At 45.0% G+C, this 25234-nt stretch overlaps 2 protein-coding genes across 2 annotated transcripts in view; both read left to right on the plus strand.

Annotated features, from left to right (window-relative positions):
* The window catches only part of LOC109882687 (membrane-associated guanylate kinase, WW and PDZ domain-containing protein 2-like), a 296510-nt gene extending 289068 nt beyond the window's left edge, over window positions 1-7442 (plus strand). The window contains exon 22 of the mRNA XM_031798160.1: window positions 3492-7442. Within this exon, the coding sequence (XP_031654020.1) occupies window positions 3492-4303 (812 nt within the window). The 3' untranslated portion in view covers window positions 4304-7442. The remainder of the gene's footprint in view (window positions 1-3491) is intronic.
* Window positions 7443-13616: 6174 nt separating this feature from the next.
* The window catches only part of LOC109880583 (fatty acyl-CoA reductase 1-like), a 61535-nt gene continuing 49917 nt past the window's right edge, over window positions 13617-25234 (plus strand). The window contains exon 1 of the mRNA XM_031798094.1: window positions 13617-13773. Within this exon, the coding sequence (XP_031653954.1) occupies window positions 13721-13773 (53 nt within the window). The 5' untranslated portion in view covers window positions 13617-13720. The remainder of the gene's footprint in view (window positions 13774-25234) is intronic.

The raw sequence follows: 25234 nt of genomic DNA on the forward strand, positions 1-25234 counted from the left end.
CCAGGGTCGTCTGGGTTAGGGGAGGGTTTGGCCCAGCGTCGTCTGGGTTAGGGGAGGGTTTGGCCCAGCGTCGTCTGGGTTAGGGGAGGGTTTGGCCCAGGGTTGTCCGGGTTAGGGGAGGGTTTGGCCCAACGTCGTCTGGGTTAGGGTTTGGCCGGGGGGGCTTTACTTGGCTCTTCGCGCTCTAGCGACTCCTTGTGGCAGACCGGGCGCCTGCAGGTGAACTGTGTTTGCTCCAACACATTGGCGAGGCTGACTTCTGTGTTAAGCGGGCGGGTGTTAAGAAGCTCGGTTTGGTGGGTCATGTTTCGGAGGACGCATGCCTCGACCTTCGCGTCTCCCGAGCCCGTTGGTGAGTTGCAGCGCTGAGACAATTTCGTAACCACGAAATTGGGTAGAAAATGGGCTAAAAATTACAAAAAACATGAACTTTATAACTATAACTCTGCTTATGTCTGGCATGCCTATCTTATAATGTAGATATTTTCTTCACCCATATCAATGTCTTTCTCTCTACTTAATACTTTAACACTGATAAACTTGTCTTTCTCTTGACTAACAATAGTGTAACTCTTCCTTTCAAGGCGTCTGGTTTAACCCTAATGATTGGTATAGGTTGTTACTCCCCTTTCCTTAGGAATGGTACCTTCCAGTCTCTCCATGTGCATGAAAAGTGACAAGCATGGCTCCCCCTATTTCTTCCTAATGGGCCACTCTAAAGACACGGTTTGTGAAGATCTGCATGTTCCAGTCTAATTCTACTTGGTGTCGTGGTTTGTGGTGCGGTGTATTTTTGTGTGCCCATGCCATGTGTTGCAGCTGTGACTTCCTGGTCAGAACACACTGGCTCCTCCTCTCCACTTCAATCACAGTGACATCAACCTAGTTCCTCAGCTATTAGGGCTTTCAAGACAACTAGGGGGGAAACAAGGTCAAATCATGACGTCACCGATCTTCAGGTCGGAAATTCTGAGCTTTGTAAAGATGCCAGAGTTTGACTGTTCAAAACTAATTTTCCCAGTCGAGGTTCGTTTTTTTCTATGTTCCCAGGGTCTTGAACACACTTAAATCTGAGATGTCCAAGTTCCCAGTTGTCTTGAACGTGGCATATGTCCACATGGTCATCAGGCCAGCCCAATGGAAATATTATACTGTATGTACACACAATAATACATATTACACATTTAGAAAGATCCATGAACCAACTTTTACAAAATAGCGATTCAAACTGACAGCCACTATCGTCTAGATTAGTCAGAAATATATAGGCAGACTATTTCCTGTGATAAAATCCCACCGTGGTGCACGCTGAGGCCCCTAACAGACATTTATGTCCCCAGCACCTCAGGGAATGACAGCACCTAGCGGCCCACTTGGTAATAAGTCACGATGTGTCAGACTCTCCCTTGGCCTCTGTAACGGAGAGTCACACTCCCGGCCTGTGGGTAGTGAGTTAGCACTGAGGCTAGCACTGCACATGACTCTTCCACAGCCAGCCAAGGCCTCCACTGTGAAATACAGTCATCAGCACTTAGCTTTGGCAGGTGACCAGGGTCTTTAGACATAGGAAATAGTATTGTCTGTCTCCATCTTCACTGCTAGGAGACTTCTGATTTCCTCTCCCAGTCGGGGACTCTCCCAGGCCATTTATGACAGAGATTTTTTGTTATCTATTTCTGTCTCTCTCCCTCCCTCCCTCTCTCTCTGTCTCGCTCCCCACCCCTCTTTCTCTCTCTCTCTCTCTCTTCCCCCCCCCTCTCTCTCTCCCTCCCTCCCTCTCTCTCTGTCTCGCTCCCCACCCCTCTTTCTCTCTCTCTCTCTCTCTCCCCCTCTATCTCTCCCCCCTTTCCTCCATCCGAAAGGGTTTTTCTATTACCTGCCCGCGGGTGACAAAGCTGTGAAATACGCACCATGAGCCCATTACACTGTCAGCCAGAGGACGCCATATTAAATCACCAGCGTCACTTTTCATATCAACTATCAACCTGTGTGTTCTGGGCAAAGCAGTCACATAAAAGTGGAATAGCCATTTGTAACATGGATGTGGGGGATTGTGTGGATACGTAGATGTTTCACAGGCCTAGGTTTATCTGTATACTGAGAGGATGTAGTATTTATGGAGCTTGATGGGCTGCTTCTGAGTATTTAACTACATTTTGCAAAGCGGCTCTGTATTTTCAGCTAGTTTCTAGAGTACTTTGCGGAGGAAACAGAATTCAAAGCTTATAAAAACTGCATCCTGATGAAGTAATGAAGTGGAATAAAAAACGGTTGCCACATTTAGTACCACACAATATGATACTATGTGTGTGCGCGCGTGCATGACGTTTGTGAGTATGTGGAAGTGTGCATGCTGTGTATTGTGTGGGTGTATTAGTGCATGTGTACATGTGTCCCCTTATACAGAGTAGAGTACTAGAGTATGGAGGTTGTTTTAAGGTTGGATCCAGTCAGCTAGCTGGGTAGCAGGGCCCTCACCCCTTAGAACAAACAGAGCCGTATCCAAGGTGACAGCAGTCATTAGCTCAGCACACATACTCCCTCCCACAATCCTATTGGGCCACACAGCCTCCACGGGAGATGGTTCATCACTTCAATACACCAAGCAGTGGCTGATGGGTAGGAGAATGAGCTGGTGTGAAATGTCCAGGGTTTCAGAGCGCAACAGGCACCTGCATCGACTGTGAGCCTGCTCACTGAGCTATCTCCAATCACCAGACCTCCCTAGCTGGTCTGGGAGTCCATCTAGTCTGTAATGAGGCCTCATGGAGCTAGCCTAGCCTCCCTCTTTCCCCCTGCTAGTTAGACGATTGGCGCTAGCCTCCCTGGAGGCTTCCCTGCCTGTCTGTTTGTGAATGATAACCCTGGGACTGCTAGCTTAGCGATGCAGAGAGAGAAGCTAACAGGCCTTGTGAGCTGCAGCAGCCTCTCAGGAGAAGGTAGAGCTCTCTAGGTTTAGCCGCTACCGTGGTTACTCAGCCCAGAGCACTGGTGGGGAGTCTCGAACCCCCAGGTTCTCTCTCCCGAGCCAGGCTGAAGCACTGCCTGATTCAGCACATCATCCATTCCATTAAACCTGTTTTGTGATTTTTCTGTCCACTTCTTAGAAGTGCTGAGGCTTTAAAGGGAGCTAGGGAACTGAGATGTATGCTGCCTAAAAGTGAACTTGCAGTGTGTGACTTATAGGAGTGAAGTGATATTTCACTTGCAGTCCATACCACAAAGACTGGGTTTGATTGTTGTGATTGCTACAATATGGCTGCTGTCATCCATGTAGACTAGAGGTGTGTTTTTTGGCTTGGTGTGTGTTGTTTGGTTAAAGCTATAGATTCATAGATGTATTTCTATAAGGCGAACTTCCACTTAAGTCAACTTTTCACTCAGTCTCCCATTGACATCCATGCATGACTAAGTAAATGGAAGGTAGGATTCGCCCCTGACTGTTAAGACTATCCTTTCCCATGTCTAACTGTGTGTTTGTGCCCCAGCAGACAGTACCTCCCCCTGGGATGCACGCCCTTCAGCCTCCCCAAGTCTGTCGGAAGTAGCCCTGCCCCCAGACACTCTGACCATGCCATCGCCCTCATCTCATCTGACCCCGCCCCAGCAGCCCCCAGGCCCCGACCTGGCTCGCCTGCCAACGCAGGAGGTCCCGTGGGAGCCGGCGGCGCAAGAGAGCAGGAGGGTGGAGCGCTCCCAGAGCCCCCGGAAGGCCTCGACCGAGCCGCATAATCCGGATCAGACCGGCCACGGGAGGAGGGACCGGGACCGGCCCAGTGGGAGTGGTTGCAGTAGTGGGAGGGCCAAGCAGAAAGAAGGTGGCAGGACCACCTGCAGAGGGAGCGGCCCCAAAGACGGAGGGCCGGTGGGGAGGGATGAGCTGCTACCTGGGGGAGGTTTGCCCAAAAGCTCCTCCAGGGGGAGGTCTAAGGAGAGGATAGCTGGGGGGAGCAGCAGCACGTCCCACGGGAAAAGAGAACCCACACAGTCCCCGACGAAAAACTCCCAGCCCTCATACACAAACTCTAACGGGAACGGCAGCAGCGGTGGTGGTACTCAGAGCGGCAGCAGCAGTCACCCAGACGTTGGGCATCAGGGGGAGCCGGCGCAGGAGAAGCCCAGGCCCAGAGAGGCAGAGAGGGGCCCTGGAGAGACCCGGCCCTGCCGCCCCACCAAGAGCACCAGCAGCGGCAGCGCAGTAGCAGGTAGGAAGGCCACCGTGTCCCCTGGGCCCTGGAAGATCCCCGGCTCTGACAAGCTGCCCAGCACCCTGCGCTCGGGCACGTCCACTGTGAGCAGATAACACCTTGGAGTATACCCACTACCAGACCCCCAGGCCGGGCTACACTAAGCCTGGCTAGCCCCTTCATTTTCTCCCCTCGCCCTGCCTCCACTCCTCCATGCGTTTTTAGAGAACCATTTTTATTTATATTGTACTCTAAATTATTTTGAGAGATATTTTACACCGACCACCTTAAGAACTGGAAAGCATCCACTTAAAAATTAAAAACAAGAAGAAACCAAGCAGAATGTGTGTAGCGTGACGGGAGCAGTGTTAATTAAGGGGTTCGAATACAGGAAGTTCATTTGGAAGTGCTCAAATCCCCACAGCACTCCAGTCCAGGACGTACATGCAAATTGAACCACTCACCGATTGGTTGACTGTGACACTGCAGTTTTTTTTATACAACGGAGTCTATTTTATGAAAAGGAATGTTGAAGAGGGGTTGCCTGTTTTTGTGTATTTTGAAAAGAGAGAATGAAAACCAGAACTAGAAAAAGAGTATACGCATTAATGGAACTTTGCCTTAAATAAGAGACTGTACGAGACTGAAGAAGCTATCCCGAGGAATCTATCAAATGGTATAGAAATACATCTATTATATGATGAGTATTAATATGTGGGACGTGATCATCTCTAATGCATACCTAGTCGGGCCAATGGTAGTTCTGAGACGCCTCATAAGCTAGACAAGTGAAGGAACACAACACCGTTTTTCCACACTCCCTTATAACTCCACAGCCCAGCCTATGATATTGCATTTCTAGTCTGTGTGGACCCATTCTACGAGACTGCAGTGGACTCTAAGGGCTGTTCGTGCTTGAATCATCAACGGTTGGGTCACAGGAGATACATCTCCCCCTCACTGTGCTTCGCGAACAAAGCAATTTGCTGAGGTTTGTCTGGTGGAGAGAGTGAAGGCTCATGGGATATCGGGGCAGAGTGCCTTACGATCAGGGACAGACGGACAGAGAGGTCTGTTATGGACTTATAGAACCTAGAACACTCTCTAGACTGATGTGGTTCAATCCAGGCTGCTATCGTACAGTCAATACCAATGTCCCAATATTCATATACATCTGTGCCATGACGGACATTCATGTTTTTATATCTGATTGTTGAAATTTGTTCACTATATTTACAGAACCCACAGTATTTATTTTGTCAGAAAACATTAGCAAATCTTTCCATTTCCTTACAGATTGAAGATAGTTCCACAACTTTGTGGGGTTCTGTTGGTATCTCATCGTCAGATATCGAAACGTCTAGGCAGAACATCTCTAACAGATGGTGTAATCGTGTTTGGGTGAAAATATGGCAAGTGTATGAAAGCAGGAAACTACACTAGTATTTCTGGTGGGGATCAGAGAGAGAGAGAGACATTGCCATTTGTCACGAGCTCATTCATCACAATGTGTCTAATGGTCTGTGGCTTCACTTAACGCTGTTCATTTACACGAGACATGAAACACTTATCTCCCAAAGACACATATTTATACATTACAACTGACAACTGTCTTGAATATTCATTTCCACATTTGTTTAGTCTCTAAGTGATGCCGTCTACATAGCCAGCTACGTTAATATACTGTATATATACACACATCTCTCTCTACCAGATTGTGTCCCAATTAACTTCGGAACTCTAGACAGTGGAGGCTCTGTCAGTGGCTCTGTCTGAACTTTACTGTCACCAGTTTACACAGATACACAGTTAGACACACACACACACACACACACACGTCCCTCAGAACCGCCTTGTCATCCGATGACTAAGGCAGAGTTTTTTTAGTTTTTTAAACTCTCTCAAACCCTCTCTCTGGCCCTGGGACTCACAGAAGCTAATTCATCTGTCGCTCTGATGACTATTATACTGTACATGGAGATGTGGAGAGACTACAATCATCTAGACATTATGATCATTGACAGACACAAGAATCATTCTTGGCGATAAAAGAAAAGTCATTTAGGAGCAATCTGAATGTGTCCCCTTTAGTTTCTGCAGACATCTGATTTTTGAGTGGTAATTTGCAGTGTGTCTAGCTAACAATCCAGCAAAGAGAGGACGACATTGGCAGAACAAAGCTGCCCCCCCCCCCTCGGGTGGAAGAAATGCAGACAGTCTTTCAGAATAGGAATGATACGAGAGAGGTGAGTGATGCTCGGGGGCCGTTGGAATTTCTATTTACGAGAGGAAAAAATACTTATTTAAAGCACAAAGTGGTTCAGAGAATTGCCATATAAATTGTGCTGGGGAACTGACCCTGAGTAGACAGGAGTCTGTGGCTCAGCTGCTGTCTGGGCCTGTTTGAATACTTTAACAATGCATCCTTCCTCTCCTCCTTCTCTCTTTTCTAACATTGTGTAAGAACAGTGGTTACTTCAAGTAAGTAGGCAGCAGGTAGCCTAGAGGTTCAGAACGTTGGGCCTGTAACTTAAAGGTTGCTGGTTTGAATCCTGAGCCGACTAGGTGGGAAATCTGCCCATGTGCCCTTGAGCAAGGCACTTCGCCATAATTGCTCCGGATAAGAGCATCTGTTAAATGACAATAAAGACGTATATAATAATGTAAAACAGGTACATGTTCATTCATGTAAGTGTCACTGGTTACTTCAAGAAAGGATTCATTTGAACAGTGCCACTGTGTTCACCCCACACACAACCATTCATATAGTGTCTGGCCAGTCCTGACTGTATACTGCACCTTCATCACTAAGCCTATCATGACTTCTGTGTAGACTAGAGACAAGGGAGAATGTCCTTCCTTCGTTGCACAGTTCGCCGCTTTTTCTCGTCAGAGCAGTCCCCCATTGAGGCAAATATCAGTACTTTTCTATGGACAGATCAGAAGAGATAGGTATATCTAAAACGGTGAGTGTGTTGAAGACTGACGCATGTACAATACATGAACCCCCTGAGCCTACCTAATGCAGCAGGGTATCACTGTGTAGTGTTATTATTAGCCGTGGTATTGACCTTGTACAGGTGTGTCGCTATTATAAATATGACTCAATGTATTATTATGGATAGTCCCAGACTAGAAGTGAACGGCCTATTTTTATGAAATGCAACACTATGGATATATTAACTTTTGCAGAAATCTTGTTTACCGTAATGATATTCTGAAATGCTGTCAAATAAAATTTTGACTCGGTGTAAAGTATTCAATTAAGATCGAGCTGGCACTGATTTATGAGTGACCGAGTTGATGGATGGCCTTATGGCAGGTGAACAGCTTGCCCGGGGGTGTATTCATTAGTGCAATCCGTAGTAAAACGTTTTGCAACAAAAACAACGGTTTATTATAGGACAAGTTCAGGATAGTTCCTCCGTGTTTTGGCTTGTTTGCTTCTGTTTTGTTCCAAGTGAAAACAACTCAACTTGCCCAGAGGTACTTACAGCAGGATCTCCCCAACCTTATGACCACATGAGGGCAGTGCTGTGTAAGGAAAGAAGGCAAATCACTGATTTCAAAATGACTATTGTACATTCTTGTTGTTTCCACTAGAGAGCATTGTTGGCTCGTTTTTGGTTTTCTGCATCGTTTCGTAACATTTTCTTATATAAATGCATAGGTTATTTAACCTATTTAACCTGTTCCAAATATTCCTCCTGCGGTTTTAATAGGCACTCGAATCTGGTCTACTTTATTTGAGATATGCACAATCTGACTGGTTAGGCTAAGCAACAACAAACATGTTCACTTGGCCTTAAACTACCTTTGTCTGCCATTATTTTTGGCAAAACAAGAGATCTTTTATCAAATCTATCTCATACTTGACTTTATTAGCGAAAGTCTTGTAAATGTACTTTACTTGAGAAAGTAATTACATTTTGATTAGATATTTCTTGACCTTTCAATCAGCGCATTTTGACTAGAATTCTTGAGTTCTGTAATCTTCACTTTTTAACGTCACAGCTACCAAATCAAATCAAACTGTTTGTCGCATGCGCCGAATACAACAAGTGTAGACCTTACCGTGAAATGCTTACAAGCCCTTAACTAACAGTGCAGTTCAAGAAAAGTTAAGAATCAGCACCTGCGAATGCAGAATTTATGTAATGAAAACCCACCTCACCCGTGAGTCGCCACCGATCTAAATCAGCATTGTCGTTCCTTTCATAAAGCGAGGCTTACTGACAGCTATTTGTATGCAGAAAGGGTGGCGCGTCAGGCAGGCTGACCGGTAGATGAGATAATAGACACCCTAGAGCAGTGGTCACCAACGTTTTCTGAGTCAAAATGCAAGCCGAGATCTAATGTGCTTCTTTTTTTACTGGACTGATGGCCTGCATCTGAGGCAGCCTCACCTGCTCCCACCCTCCCCTCAGACAGACCATCAGATGGTCCTACTCCGCTGAGAAAAGGGGGCACAGTCTTCCAGCTGATGGCGAAATATAAGTCGCACTGCATTACTTCTGGTTCATTCACCAATTCATGTTGTTACTCCTATGACCAGAGAAAGTGAAATATTCCTCGATATTAAAAAAGACACGAGCCAAATAATAACGAGACCTTATCGAAACGCGCATTTAATGACTTGTAAAAATGTTTAACAAAGTATTGACAGTGCTGAATACCAATTTAAACATGAACTTACTCATAAAAAACAGCAGCTGTATTCGTTGTCTAGTTTTAATGGTTTTAAAAGTTTTGAAATCTCACATTATAATTTTTGCTGTGCGTTCGAGGCTTCTTTTTACAGTCTATGGCTCGAGGAAACTGATGATCTGATCTATCTGATTGGCCAGCGTTAGACCTATAGGTGCTCTTGATTTGATCTCTGGGCTGCCAGGTAGACGGAGTACTACCTTCAGACACATGAAATGGTTGACAATGGGAACACTTTTCCTTCCCGGCCCTAGGGCTGCTGAATCAAGTACATCTAACGGTAACAGCTCAAAATGAATACAAAAAAATGTACGGCAAGGCTTTCACGATCGACCGGTTGGTGACCAATGCACAAGAGAGAGAGAGGCACCACAGGAGAAACCCAGACAAACCCTCCTGCTGATGCAGAGCCAGAGGCTGAACTAGAAGCAGGATGGGGCTGATGTATTGTCCTCAGTAAAAAATCAACCGTGGGCCATAAAAATGTTCCAAGTGTTCCACTGTGAGAACTACTGTGCCATACGAACTATGCGTTCATATACTTTATGTGCAAACTATGTCTCCCATCATGACACGTGAACCGGTTCTTCCACCTGGATGGCAAACTCTTAGCTATGGTGGAGGAGCTGGATTTAAGAACATTGAATGGGATAACATGTCAAGACTTTGTATTTCTACAAAGAGCAGATTTTCTTCTGTGATCATAACCCCCCTCCAATAACCCTACTGGGTTCAGACATGCTTGAGAGTGTAACATGGTAAATAGGAAATTACTATAAGGGTGCGGTCACAAGGTGCTCTTATGGAGTATATTTTCCTTCATAGAATACATTATGTTCTTTACACAGAACATTTATAAAGAGCTGGTTGATAGTCAGTAGTGACCTTAGGCTGGTTTTACTGGATGAGAAAACAGTACCAGATTCCATCCCAGTGCTCCACTCCCTAGTCTACTGAATGTACGAGGAAAACCTGGGCATTTATCTGGTGTGAATGAAAGGATGGCCTTACCTCTCTCTCAGGGAATGTTAGAGTCACTCCATCACACTCGACCAAGGGTCATCAAACATTTACCGCAAATATTAAATGTGTCTTTAACATGTTACTCTGAGAAATATTGACCTGTCAATGGATCCTCAATTTTGATACAAGGGAAACCTGTCTCCCTACTTGTTCTCCTGGCCAGAGGGAAACATCTATTCTCTCTCTCTCCGTAGGCCACAGCTGCCAGTCTGTGTAACGGAATGAGTTATCTGAGGTGAGGCTTGCATCAGAGCAGTGAAACACTCCCATTCTTTCCTTATCCTTTCATCTGTCACCTTGTTTTCTCTGCTGGCTCCTGTGGTATCGAGGAGTGGAGCCGGATCACTCACTCACTCACACACACACACACACACACACACACACACACTGGGGCTGTGTGTCTCATCCTCCTTACAGCCACCGTCAATTAGAATTGAAAGAAGTTAATTCAAGAATTGATTTTAATTTAAAATCCAAAAATGAAAAAACATTTGAAATAAATACACTATATATCCAGCAGTAGGTGGACACCCCTTCAAATTAGTGAATTTGGCTATTTCAGCCACACCGGTTGCTGACCGGTGTATAAAATCGAGCACATAGCCATGCAATCTCCATGGACAAACATTGGCAGTAGAATGGCCTTACTGAAGAGCTCAGTGACTTATAACGTGGCACCGGCATACTGTAGGATGACACCTTTCCAACAAGTCAGTTCGTCAAATGTCTGCCCTGCTAGAGCTGCCCCAGTCAACTGTAAGTGCTGTTATTTTGAAATGGAAACGTCTAGGAGCAACAACGGCTCAGCCGCGAAGTGGTAGGCCACACATGCTCACAGAACGGGACCACCAAGTTCTGAAGCGGATAGTGGGTAAAAATTGTCTTCCTTGGTTGCAACACTCACTACACGAGATCCAAACTGCCTCTGGAAGCAACGTCAGCACAAGAAAGGTTCGTCAGGAGCCTCATGAAATTGGTTTCCATAGCCGAGCAGCCACATACAAGCCTAAGATCACCATGTGCAATGCCAAGCATGGGCTAGAGTGGTGTAAAGCTTGCGGGCCATTGGACTCTGGAGCAGTGGAACCACTCTGGAGTGATGAATCACGCTTCACCATCTGGCAGTCCGACGGACGCCAGGAGAACGCTACCTGCCCCAATCCGTCAAATCAAATCAAATTGTATTTGTCACATGCGCCGAATATGACAGTTGTAGACCTTATAGTGAAATGCTTACTTACAAGCCCTTAACCAACAATGCAGTTTTAAGAAAAATAAGTGTTAAGAAAGTATTTACTAAATAAACTGAAGCAAAAAATAAATGTTAAAAATAAAAATAAAATAATAATTTAAGAGCAACAATAAAATAGCAGTAACGAGGCTATATACAGGGGGTACCGGTACAGAGTCACTGTGCAGGGGGCACAGGTTAGTTAAGGTAATTGAGGTCAAATGCACATAGAGGTAAAGGGACTATGCATAAATAATAAACAGAGAGGAGCAGCAGTGTAAAATGCAAATAGTCTGGGTAGCCATTTGGTTAGCTGTTCAGGAGTCTTATGACTTGGGGGTAGAAGCTGTTAAGAAGCCTTTTGGACCTAGACTTGGCGCTCCGGTACCACTTGCCGTGCGGTAGCAGAGAGAACAGTCTATCACTAGGGTGGCTGGAGTCTTTGGCAGTTTTTAGGGCCTTCCTCTGACACCGCCTGGTGTAGAGCACCTGGATGGCAGGAAGCTTAGCCCCTGTGATGTACTGGGCCGTACACACTATCCTCTGTAGTGCCTTGTGGTCGGAGGCAGAGCAGTTGCATAGTGCCAACTGTATAGTTTGGTGGAGTAGAAATAATGATCTGGGGCTGTTTTTCATGGTTCGGGCTAAGGCCCCTTTGTTCCAGTGAAGGGAAATCTTAACACTACAGCATACAATGACATTCTGGACGATTCTGTGCTTCCAACTTTGTGGAAACAGTTTGGGGAATGCCCTTTCCTGTTTTGGCACGACAATGCCCCTTTGCACAAAGCGAGGTCCATACAGAAATAGTTTGTCGAGATCGGTGTGGAAGAACTTGAGTGGCCTGCACAGAGCCCTAACCTCAACCCCATCGAACACCTTTGGGATGAATTAGAATCACCCAACATCAGTGCCTGACCTCACTAATGCTCATGGCTGAATGGAAGCAAGTCCCCACAGCAATATTCCAACATCTAGTGGAAAACCTTCCCAGAAGAGTGGACGCTGTTATAGCAGCAAAGGGGGGACCAACTCCATATTAATGCCCATGATATTGGAATTAGATGTTTGACTAGCAGGTGTCCACATACTTTTGGTCATGTAGTGTAGCTTCTACTCCTCAGTTTCTTCTGAGAGAGAGAGAGAGAGAGAGAGAGAGAGAGAGAGAGAGAGAGAGAGAGAGAGAGAGAGAGAGAGAGAGACAGAGAGAGAGAGAGAGAGAGAGAGAGAGAGAGACAGAGAGAGAGACAGAGAGAGAGACAGAGAGAGAGACCTGTCTTTCTTATCTCTTCTCTTCTTCTTTACTTTGTTGTTATTTTAGGGATAAAATCTTGTGTTGAAAAGCAGAAGGAATGGCCTTCGGTAGACTTTCCCTGTGAATAGCCTACTGTACACAGCTCTCAACTCATGTGTTCATAACTTTCTTTTCATAGAGCAAAACACTGCCCTGCCATGAATGGTGGTTCAAATCACTGCCCTGCCCTGAATGGTGGTTCAAATCACTGCCCTGCCCTGAATGGTGGTTCAAATCACTGCCCTGCCCTGAATGGTGGTTCAAATCACTGCCCTACAACGAATGAAAGTCCCTGTTGGAATGGGTGGAGTCAGGTGGATGGAGGCTTGCTCCTTGGCAACCTTAAAGATGATACACATGGGATTTGTTCGAATTTTTGCATTTGTTTTGAATGCAGCCTAATGCTAGGCGAATTGCAAGATATTTCACAGCAATTTAGTTTCCTTACACTATTCAGTGCTTGTTTTCTCACATAAACTGAAATTGAGCGAACAGTGTAGAATTTTAGCAACCAGGAAGTGACAGAACTATTTCCACTAGATAACACAGCCCCAAAGTCAGAACAACTTTCCCATTTTGACAGCAGGAAGCTCTGGCTTTCCCATTTTGACAGATGCAGCTTTGGCAGGAGAAATCAGTAGGTGAATATCACAGCCAATCACAACACTGTGAAACACAATCATTCCACTATTACTGCAGATATATTATGAACGTTTTGTGAAATTACAATTCAAAAGGAAAAATAAATCCTATGTGCAGCACCTTTAAGTACTAAATGACAACTTATCATGTTCTATCATGAAGTGTCCATTCAGTAATTGGAGAACATGTCTTGACATGATGGAGATGTGTGAGCTTCCTTAGATGTGGGCTGGTACTTGCAGAAGAAAGCCTATCACCTGTGGTTGGTTGTTTGTTACCTGTGTCCAATATCCATACAATTCAGTTCACAACCAATGTGTTTGGTTATACAGTGGCCTGTGTTAAAGCCTTTCTTTTGTTGCTGAACATCCTCAAAAAAACTAAGGATGGCACCAGGAATCAGGTGAACTAAAATAACAGAACACAACGGTTTCCGTAGCTGAGAAAATGTGCATCTATGTCTGTCTGTCTGGAACACGCCCTCCGGTTTCTCACATCCCATATCATCAACAACCACGTTCCTCCTCTGTATTCAGTGGGGAGACATGAGAGTGGCCGGCTAGGACAGTGAAAATTCCACAACGAGACGTTTCGAGGGGGCAGGCAGCAAGATCTGCATTCTCAAGTTGAAAGCGCATGTTTCGGTTCTGGGTCGCAAACCTACAGCCAACAAGGATATCCTATCCAAGGTAAGATTGCTTTTACTCGTTTTTAAATTCTTCAAATCCCGTTTTGGTGTAAATGTATAAGAAGGTGCTGGAGTGAAGGACTGAAGCATCTCTCATTCCCCAGTCAGATTTGTCTGGGATGGGAATGTAGAAAGCGTGCCCATTTGACGCCTTCTGTTTGTTTACAAACATGCACACTAGCTATGATGAACTTGCTATGATGAACATTTAATTTGGCCTAGCCATACTGTGATCGCTTTCATTAATGTCTTAACATGACTGAGTGAGTACGCGCGAGCTACAGTGCCCGATTCTACCAGCGGCCACTCAGTCCAGTCCAGTCTCTACAGTATATTCAGTACCTTGCATAGCTTTCTGTAATGTAAATCCTCAGAATATTTCTGCGTGCGTAAATATTGTTCCTCGTAGGCCCACATAAACTAGCTTACAATAGCCCAAAATAACTGAACAAATCAGCTAGATAAATGCTTCAGAATAAAAGGAGGCGGTAAAGCCGGGAAAATGACTCCGATAGAACTGTCATATTGGTTTATTGTGCAGCGCTTTCTCATGTGGAACCAGCGCTGGCGCTCATTGAGTAATCAGAGTTCGGCGAGTGCTCTCTCTGAGCGCTGAAAGTGAAGCGCGCGTTCTCTATCTTGCGCAACAAGGTTCATAAATGATTGGGGGAGAGAGAGATGTGTTCTGACAGTATTGTTATCTATGTTGTGTAACTGTCTTAGAATTGATTCCGAATTAAAATACCTCAAATGAACAGGAAACCATGTTGTAGGTAATGTTGGACATTGCATTATGACAATGCGTGTGTCCTTTGCTATCATTGGCGATTAGAATTAGCTAGTATCCACCACTGTATTTTGTGGGTCTTCCAGTCGTCAGATTTGAATTTGAGTTCATATAGTCCTTTACAACATATCTGACGTGGCTGACCCCAGACCATAAGCCTAAAATTGGTCGTGCAAAATTATTCAGCCTCTTTACTTTCAGTGCAGCAAACTCTCTCCAGAAGTTCAGTGAGGATCTCTCTGTGATCCAATGTTGACCTAAATGACTAATGATGATAAATACAATCCACCTGTGTGTAATCAAGTCTCCGTATGAATGCACCTGCACTGTGATAGTCTCAGAGGTCCGTTAAAAGCGCAGAGAGCATCATGGAGAACAAGGAACACACCAGGCAGGTCCGAGATACTGTTGTGAAGAAGTTTAAAGCCGGATTTGGATACAAAAAGATTTCCCAAGCTTTAAACATCCCAAGGAGCACTGTGCAAGTGATAATATTGAAATGGAAGGAGTATCAGACCACTGCAAATCTACCAAGACCTGGCCGTCCCTCTAAATTTTCAGCTCATACAAGGAGAAGACTGATCAGAGATGCAGCCAAGAGGCCCATGATCACTCTGGATGAACTGCAGAGATCTACAGCTGAGGTGGGAGACTCTGTCCATAGGACAACAATCAGTCATATATTGCACAAATCTGGCCTTTATGGAAGAGTGGCAAGAAGAAAGACATTTCTTAAAGATATCCATAAAAAGTGTTGTTTAAAGTTTGCCACAAGCCACCTGGGAGACACCAAACATGTGAAAGAAGGTGCTCTGGTCAGATGAAACCAAAATTGAACTTTTTGGCAACAATGCAAAACGTTATGTTTGGCGTAAAAGCAACACAGCTCATCACCCTGAACACACCACCCCCACTGTCAAACATGGTGGTGGCAGCATCATGGTTTGGGCCTGCTTTTCTTCAGCAGGGACAGGGAAGATGGTTAAAATTGATGGGAAGATGGATGGAGCCAAATACAGGACCATTCTGGAAGAAAACCTGATGGAGTCTGCAAAAGACCTGAGACTGGGACGGAGATTTGTCTTCCAACAAGACAATGATCCAAAACATAAAGCAAAATCTACAATGGAATGGTTCAAAAATAAACATATCCAGGTGTTAGAATGGCCAAGTCAAAGTCCAGACCTGAATCCAATCGAGAATCTGTGGAAAGAACTGAAAACTGCTGTTCACAAATGCTCTCCATCCAACCTCACTGAGCTCGAGCTGTTTTGCAAGGAGGAATGGGAAAAAATGTCAGTTTCTCGATGTGTAAAACTGATAGAGACATACCCCAAGCGACTTACAGCTGTAATCACAGCAAAAGGTGGCGCTACAAAGTATTAACTTAAGGGGGCTGAATAATTTTGCATGCCCAATTTTTACGTTTTTGATTTGTTAAAAAAGTTTGAACTATCCAATAAATGTTGTTCCACTTCATGATTGTGTCCCACTTGTTGTTGATTCTTCACAAAAAAATACAGTTTTATATCTTTATGTTTGAAGCCTGAAATGTGTCAAAAGGTCGCAAAGTTCAAGGGGGCCGAATACTTTCGCAAGGCACTGTATATTTGCACCTTGATGGGCTCCTAACTTTTGAATGTGTGAGAATCCCTGTTGACCTTATACAACACTGCAGAGGTGAGGAGAAGGAGAGTGAGAGCCAAATTGACCTCTGCAGTCACCATATATGCCAGTGTGCTTTGAGCCAGGTGTTGGGGTCCTGAGGTATGTGGTGTGAGAAAATAGCGTGTCACGTTATGTCACTTGTCATCAGTTTAAAAAAGAAAGAAAACGTAGGAAAGGTAATGTCTTGCGGTGGCTTCTGAACATAGATGTCACAGATAGGTTGAATTATCCTCAGAGACTGGCACTGGCCTATATTTACTTTTGTTCTGTTAGGAGACCTCAGTGATGATCTGCTCTTGTTCACAGCCAAGTAGTTATGTGTATGAGTATGTGCATGGTGTAGCAACCTGACAGAGTACACATTGACACTTCATTCCCCTCGTAAAAGTCCATGTAAAAGCAGCGCTACATTCTTGTACACTCATTCCAGTAAGGTACGTAGTAATGCAATTTACTGAGAACATTACGCTAGAGATGACCGTTGACCCTCTTGACTGAGCATTAAGGAGTTCTAAATTACACCCTCAATTTCCAGGGGCATACCCTCTCCATTCCTTTGTGCTCACTGCACTCTCTCTTTCTCTCTTCTTTACTGTCTCTGAGCCATGCTTCTCCATTTCACTCTCTCCTCTCCTCCTGCCTCTCCCTCTCTTATTTCTTAGTGTGGATAGGCAGAATCAGACAGCTTATTCTCTCTTACTCACTTTCGCTCTCGCTCTCTCTCTCGCTCTCTCTCTCGCTCTGTCTCTCTCTGTCTCTCTCTCTGTCTCTCTCTCTCGCTCTCTCTCTCTCTCTGTCTCTCGCTCTCTCTCTCTGTCTCTCGCTCTCTCTCTCTGTCTCTCGCTCTCTCTCTCTGTCTCTCGCTCTCTCTCTCTGTCTCTCGCTCTCTCTCTCTGTCTCTCGCTCTCTCTCTCTGTCTCTCGCTCTCTCTCTCTGTCTCTCTCTCTCTGTCTCTCGCTCTCGCTCTCTCGCTCTCTCTGTCTCTCGCTCTCTCTCTCTGTCTCTCTCTCTCTCTGTCTCTCTGTCTCTCTCTCTGTCTCTCGCTCTCTCACTCCCCCCTCCTTTAAACAGCCGCTGTGCTTTCTCTCTCGGTGCCAAAGTTTTATTCTCCTGGCACTCTTTGCCACCATGCTCTTGCCAATTGCCCACAGAGAACAGGGTGGCATACACATCAAAGATGCATCATGGGTGAACTCAGTGGCTGTGGGCATCATCATCCGTTCCTGGTTGAGTCTTTCCTCCCCACAGATAAGTCCCGTCCTCTTTTCAACTCGTGTTCATTTCCAGAAGTAGACATTTGGGGTGGATGAGTTCTGTAACAGCCCCAAAAGCACTTCTAGAAGCATCTATTTGTAGAGCAGGTTTGAATCTGTCAGGACCAGTAGGTTCAGTCAGGAGACCTGCAGGGGTTTTTGTCAAAGAGGCTTTGTGTTATGCAAACACATCAGGATGCTTGTGGGTGGATGGATGTTTTGTGGCATAAAGCTCGTGTGATGTGGCACGCTGTAACTGTAGGGTGTGCTGCAGGTGCTCTGGGCCAAAGGGTTAAAAGAACAACACACCTGTTGAAAATCAGAGCTATTCCACTACATTAACTCCTCAACTGTGTAACCGTAAATAACCTCCTCATATGCTACATCCATTTTTGGAGTTATACATTCAATTATATGTATCCGTTGAGCTTAGTTCAACTGTCGTAACCCATCAGAATTCAAAATGTGAGGTTTGTTTACTCCAATGTTTGTGAACAAAGTAAATGTAAACAAACACTGTTTATCTTAAAAAACATGGTTAAAACATGGTCAGCCCTTACATCCATAGCTCTGTCTTTGAATTTGAGAGTGGTCCCATTGCTCCAGCCCAATCCCCCTGCTTTTTACCCACACAGTGGTGGGGAGACGCTTTGTTGTCATTTTAACTGCTGATTGCTACTTTTAATGACCACTAAAAACATGCTGAAGAAAAGGTAGACCTCAAACTTTAACAGTCTCATGTGTTGAATGCAAGGACCTGCTGTTGGGATTGTCTATGAAGGACCTGCTGTTGGGATTGTCTATGAAGGACCTGCTGTTGGGATTGTCTATGAAGGACCTGCTGTTGGGATTGTCTATGAAGGACCTGCTGTTAGGATTGTCTATGAAGGACCTGCTGTTGGGATTGACTATGAAGGACCTGCATGCTGTTGGGATTGTCTATGAAGGACCTGCTGTTGGGATTGACTATGAAGGACCTGCATGCTGTTGGGATTGTCTATGAAGGACCTGCTGTTGGGATTGACTATGAAGGACCTGCATGCTGTTGGGATTGTCTATGAAGGACCTGCTGTTGGGATTGACTATGAAGGACCTGCTGTTGGGATTGTCTATGAAGGACCTGCTGTTGGGATTGTCTATGAAGGACCTGCTGTTAGGATTGTCTATGAAGGACCTGCTGTTGGGATTGTCTATGAAGGACCTGCTGTTGGGATTGTCTATGAAGGACCTGCTGTTGGGATTGTCTATGAATCCTGCTGTTGGGATTGTCTATGAAGGACCTGCTGTTGGGATTGTCTGTGAAGGACCTGCTGTTGGGATTGTCTATGAAGGACCTGCTGTTGGGATTGTCTATGAAGGACCTGCTGTTGGGATTGTCTATGAAGGACCTGCTGTTGGGATTGTCTATGAAGGACCCGCTGTTGGGATTGTCTATGAAGGACCTGCTGTTGGGATTGTCTATGAAGGCCCGCTGTTGGGATTGTCTATGAAGGACCTGCTGTTGGGATTGTCTATGAAGGACCTGCTGTTGGGATTGTCTATGAAGGACCCGCTGTTGGGATTGACTATGAAGGACCTGCTGTTGGGATTGTCTATGAAGGGAATGAATAATGTAGGGAAATGCATAGGTAAGGAGAAGTTTAGTCTGATGTGTTTACGGTGATGGGTTGAAGAGGTCAGGCACAGGAGCCATGTTAATGGGACTTGATGATGCACTTCACCCCTAGACAATACAAACACATTAGACTGAAACAATGGGAAAGGAAACTTTGCTTTGACTACTTGCTTTGTAGGATTTAATGTTTATTACTGCTTTAGTTAACTTATTAGAGGCATATCTGTGATACCATTACTTCAACTTTGCTTCTGTTCCAATACCGTTCCATAATTAGTGTGACCATGTAATCTATTTAACTGGCTGATTTTGTTCTGTGTTTTTGGTTTTGTGTGATTTGTGTGCTCATGTAACAGTATAGTTTCCGTCCCTCTCCTCGCCCCAACCTAGGCTCAAACTAGAGACTCTCTGCACATATCAACAGTTACCCTCGAAGCATCGTTACCCATCGCTCCACAAAAGCCTTGCAGAGCAAGGGGAACCACTACTTCAAGATCTCAAAGCGAGTGATGTCACCGATTGAAACGCTATTAGCGCGCACTACCGCTAACTAGCTAGCCATTTCACATCGGTTACACTCACCCCCCTTTTGACCTCCTCCTTTTCCGCAGCAACCAGTGATCCGGGTCAACAGCATCAATGTAACAGTATAACTTTAGTCCGTCCCCTCGCCCCGACCCGGGCGCGAACCAGGGACCCTCTGCACACATCAACAACTGACACCCACGAAGCATCGTTACCCATCGCTCCACAAAAGCCACGGTCCTTGCAGAGCAAGGGGAACCACTACTTCAAGGTCTCAAAGCGAGTGACGTCACCGATTGAAACGCTATTAACGCACACCGCCGCTAACTAGCTAGCCATTTCACATCGGTTACACTCAGTGCCAGTAGAGATGCTAATCCTGTCAATGAGGGAGTTGGCACAGCAGGATGTGAGTAACACTAAACACACACTGTTAAATATGGCCCTATTCCCACTACGAGAGTCTGAGGAGCAGAGTTGCCAAAGAGATTTCTACTTTTCAATTCACACTACATCCTTGCCTTATCTTTCGTTGTCTGGCAATCCTACATTCTTGGTCTGCAGCTCAAATTGATCATAAATAAGTAGCCACTAATTATGCATATCTATTTAATAATCCAAACAACTTTTCTATTAAAACATATTTCAGTATTGAATAATGCAACCAAACCATACCACACTCTTGAGTAATGCAACAATCCACAAGCATTTGCAGACAATTAAATAGTGATTGGGGGGAAAAAAAATCTATACTGTTACAGGAATATAATATGTTTTACGATATATCGTATTGTATAGTTGTACCTGCATCAAAACTCCAGTATTTTTTTCCTTCATAGCTTTCTCTACATCTTCTTTTTAAATAGGGAGTCAATGTCACGCTTGCTTCCGCTTCCCCTTCGCCAGGCTGTCCATCATTACGCACACCTGTCACCATCATTACAGTGCAATATTGGACTCACCCGGACTCCTTCACTTTGTTTATTGCCCCTTATATATCTGTCTGTTCCTCAGTTTGTTCCCTGTGTCAGCATTAATGTCATTTTGTTTCCCCTGTCCAGTTGCTGTCCGTGTTCTGTTTCATGTCCGTTGTTTATTACATGTTCACTCCCTGTAATTGCTTCTCGTCTCCCAGCGTCTGTCCTTACAGAATGCTGACCATTTGAAGCATCAAGGAGTTTTTTGTTTTGTTGGGGACGTCGGGTGCCACTGCCGAAGGAACCGGGGGTGCCTCAGCTAAATCGTTGGGCTTCCACGCCTTAGCCTGCTCAAGAGGTTTCTTTGTCTCGGTTGGCTTGGCAGGCTCCCACCCCACGTCATACCTCAGCCGGCTCGTCAGGCTTCCTTGACTCGTCGGGCTTCCACGCCTCAGCCGGCTCATCTGACTCCCATGTTCCCCATGTCAGCATTAATGTCGTTTTGTTTCCCCTGTCCAGACACTGTCCGTGTTCTGTTTCATGTCCTTTGTTTATAAAATGTTCGCTCCCTGTACTTGCTTCTCGTCTCCCAGCGTCTGTCCTTACAGCCAATTAGTTTTCTCATGGCTCTCTCTTGTCCCTCTGCAGCAGACATATGGTGAGCAATATGTTTGAAACACGTAGTCACAATAAAATCACAGTATTGAATCGCAATACATACATAATATTATCTCGTGAGGTCCCTGGCAATTTCCAGCTCTATAATTAAAGGGTTAATTTTCTCGTACACAAATTAGCTGACAATACACAACTAACAACATGCTTCATGATCAAGTAGCATTAGCATATCATTAATTGATGTTTACCCTCCCATACAAATATAAAAGTACAGTAATGTTATACAGTGTCTTTAAATTTGCATACCACCCCAACAGATCTACAGATGACGCAATTTCAATTGCATTTCACACTGCCCTCTCCCACCTGAACAAAAGGAGAAATAACCATGTGAGAATTCTGCTCATAGACTACAGCTCAGTGTTCAACACCATAGTCCCCTCCAACCACATCACCATGCTAGGGACCCTTGCACTGAACCTCTCCCTCTGCATCTAGATCCTAAACGTCCTGACAGACCGGCCCCAGGAGACGAGGGTAGGCAACAACACCTCCGCCACGCTGACCCTCAACACGGGGGCTCCTCAGGGGTGTGTGCTTAGTTCCCTCCTGTGCTCCCTGTTCGCCCACGACTGCGTGGCCATGCACGACTCCAACACCATCATCAAGTTGGCTGACGACACAACAGTGGTAGGCCTGATCACAGACACCGATGAGTCAGCCTATAGGGAGGAGGCCAGTGACTTAGCAGTGTGGTGCCAGAACGATAACCTCTCCCTCAACATCAGTAAGACGAAGGAGCTGATCTTGGATTATGGGAGAAAGAGGGGAGAGCATGCCCCCATCCACATCAACGTGGCTGTTGTGGAACGGGTCGAGAGCTTCAAGTTCCTTGGCGTCCACATCACTAAGGACATGGTCCACACACCCGCACAGTTGTGACGAGGGCATGGCAGCACCTCTTCTCCATCGGGAAGCTGAAAATATTTGGCATGGGCCCTTGGATCCTCAAAAAGTTATCCAGCTGCACCATTGAGAGCATCTTGACTGGCTGCATCACTGCTTGGTATGACAAATGCACTGCTCTTGACCGCAAAGCACTACAGAGGGTGGTGCAGACAGCACAGTACCTCACTTGGGCCAAGCTCCTTGCCATCCAGGACCTCTATATCAGGATGTGTTAGAGGAAGGCCTGAAAAATTGCCAAAGACTCGAGCCACCCAAGCCATAGACTGTTCACTCTGCCTTCTGTCTGTGAAACGGTACTGGAGCATTGGCTCAGTGACCAACAGGCTTTGAGACAGCTTCTATCCCTAAGCCATAAGACTGCTAAATGTCCAGACTGCTAAATATTCAATTAATGGTACCCAAACTATCTTGCACTGACCCTATGTACACTCACTAGACTATATATTCACACCATATACACACTCATTCACTCACTCATTCACTCACTCACTCACACTACATTGACACTCCCACACAAAACCCACACACATTCACACACACACAACACAAACACGCATACCAACACAACGCAAACACATACATACACATTACACACACTCACATTCATACACTTTTACACTCATAATTTGATGCTGCTACTCTGTTCTTTATTTTACTCTTATAAATCTATCCTGATGCCTAGTCACTTTACCCTGCCTTCATGTACATATCTACCTCAAATAGCTTATTATTATCTATCCTGATGCCTAGTCACTTTACCCTGCCTTCATGTACATATCTACCTCTAATACCTTAGCATTTCACAGTAAAGGCTAAACAAGTTGTATTTGGCGCATGTGACAAATAAAATTACATTAGCTAGCAAGCTAGCTAGCTAAACAATATAATTTCTTAATTCTCACATAAACGTGATGGTTGTAGCTGAATGCTGACATTTTGCTTAACTATTGTTAGAGAGGCGTTCTTAGGTTTACACTAGCTACACATATTAGAGTTATCTTAAAACAAACCAGGCTTCATTGTATCAATATCATGGAAGTCATTATATGAGGTAAAAGCAAATTGCGACTGAAAACGGAGTTGCTTCTTGCCTGGACCTCATGGCTCAGTGCAGTCAAGCAAAAATAAAAACAACTGAGATGTAAAACTACGGCGATAATTTCAGAATGTACACTACCGGTCGTCAAAAGTTGTAGAACACCTACTCATTCAAGGGTTTTTCTTAATTTTTACTGTTTTCTGCATTGTTGAATAATAGTGAAGACATCAAAACTATGAAATAACACATATGGAATCATGTAGTAACCAATAAAGTGTTAAACAAATCAAAATATATTTAATATTTGAGATTCTTCAAATAGCCACCCTTTGCCTTGATGACAGCTTTGCACACTCTTGGCATTCTCTCAACCAGCTTCATGAGGTAGTCACCTGAAATGCATTTCAGTTAACAGGTGTGCCTTCCTAAAAGTTCATTTGTGGAATTTCTTTCATTCTTAATGCGTTTGAGCCATCACTTGTGTTGTGACAAGGTAAGGGGGGTATACAGAAGATAGTCCTATTTGGTAAAAGACCAAGTCCGTATTATGGCAAGAACAGCTCAAATAAGCAAAGAGAAACGATAGTCCATCATTACTTTAAGACATGAAGGTCAGTCAATATGGAACATTTCAAGAACTTTGAAAGTTTCTTCAAGTACCAAGTCGCAAAAACGATCAAGCGCTATGATGAAACTGGCTCTCATGAGGACCGCCACAGGAATGGAAGACCCAGAGTTACCTCTGCTACAGAGGACAAGTTAATTAAAGTTACCAGCCTCAGAAAATGCAGCACAAAAAAATGCTTCAGAGTTCAAGTAACAGACACATCCCAACAAACTGTTCAGTGGAATTGCTGCAAAGAAACCACTACTAAAGGACACCAATAAGAAGAAGAGACTTGTTTGGGCCAAGAAACACAAGCAATGGACATTAGACTTTGGAAATTTGTCCTTTGGTCTGGAGTCCAAATTGGAGATTTTTGATTCAAACCGCCTTGTCTTTGTGAGACGTGGTCTGGGTGAATGGATGATCTCCGCATGCTTATTTCCCACTGTAAAGCATGGAGGAGGAGGTGTTATGGTGTGGGGGGGCTTTGCTGGTGACACTGTCTGTGATTTATTTAGAATTCAAGGCACACTTAACCAGCAGGGCTACCACAGCATTCTGCAGCGTTACGCCATCCCATCTGGTTTGGGCTTAGTCCCACTATCATTTGTTTTTCAACAGGACAATGACCAAACACACCTCCAGCCTGTGTAAGGACTATTTGACCAAGAAGGAGAGTGATGGAGTGCTGCATCAAATGACCTGGCCTCCACAATCCCCCACCTCAACCAACTTGAGATGGTTTGGGATGAGTTGGACCGCAGATTGAAGGAAAAGCAGCCAACAAGTGTTCAGCATATGTGGGAACTCATTCAAGACTGTTGGAAAAGCATTCCAGGTGAAGCTGGTTGAGAGAATGTCAAGAGTGTGCAAAGCTTGGAGGAGGGCAACTTTCGGGCGAGTGTCGTGCCCTATCTCTGGAGGTAGCAGTCGAGACGTGACAAGTTCGGAAGTTTACATTGCAGTATATAAGACAAGGGTATTTTTGTGAAAAGTCTAGTATGTCTGAAGACCCTCTTATAAGGAAACATTTCGGATTGAGTTCAAAAGAATGAAGGAAGGATCATTACATTAAATAGAGCAAGAGAAATACAGAATAAAAGAGAAGACGAAGAAGAATATACCGTGAAGAAAGGAGGAGAACAAATGAGGCAGAAGAAATAGGAAGGAAACGGAACGCTGTTCTTCCACCTGACACACATCCCTCATGGGAGACCCAGATTCCTCTGTGTCAGCACTAAAGGCCATTGTACACAGTCACTGTATTTATGCGCAGGGGAGGCAAGGGATCAAGGAGGGGACCTGTCAGACCCCAAGGATGAATGGCATTTGGATGGGAAGGGGAGATGGGGGTGGGGAGCTGCCCTGGAGCCTGACACACTGTTAACAGTTCATTTGATGGAACATTTATGCCTCAAAGCAGGGATATAAATTCAACTCTGCCTGCCTCCCTTTGATATCTGT

This window comes from Oncorhynchus kisutch, linkage group LG19, assembly GCF_002021735.2.
Source record: "Oncorhynchus kisutch isolate 150728-3 linkage group LG19, Okis_V2, whole genome shotgun sequence".
In the NCBI taxonomy this organism is placed as follows: domain Eukaryota; kingdom Metazoa; phylum Chordata; class Actinopteri; order Salmoniformes; family Salmonidae; genus Oncorhynchus; species Oncorhynchus kisutch.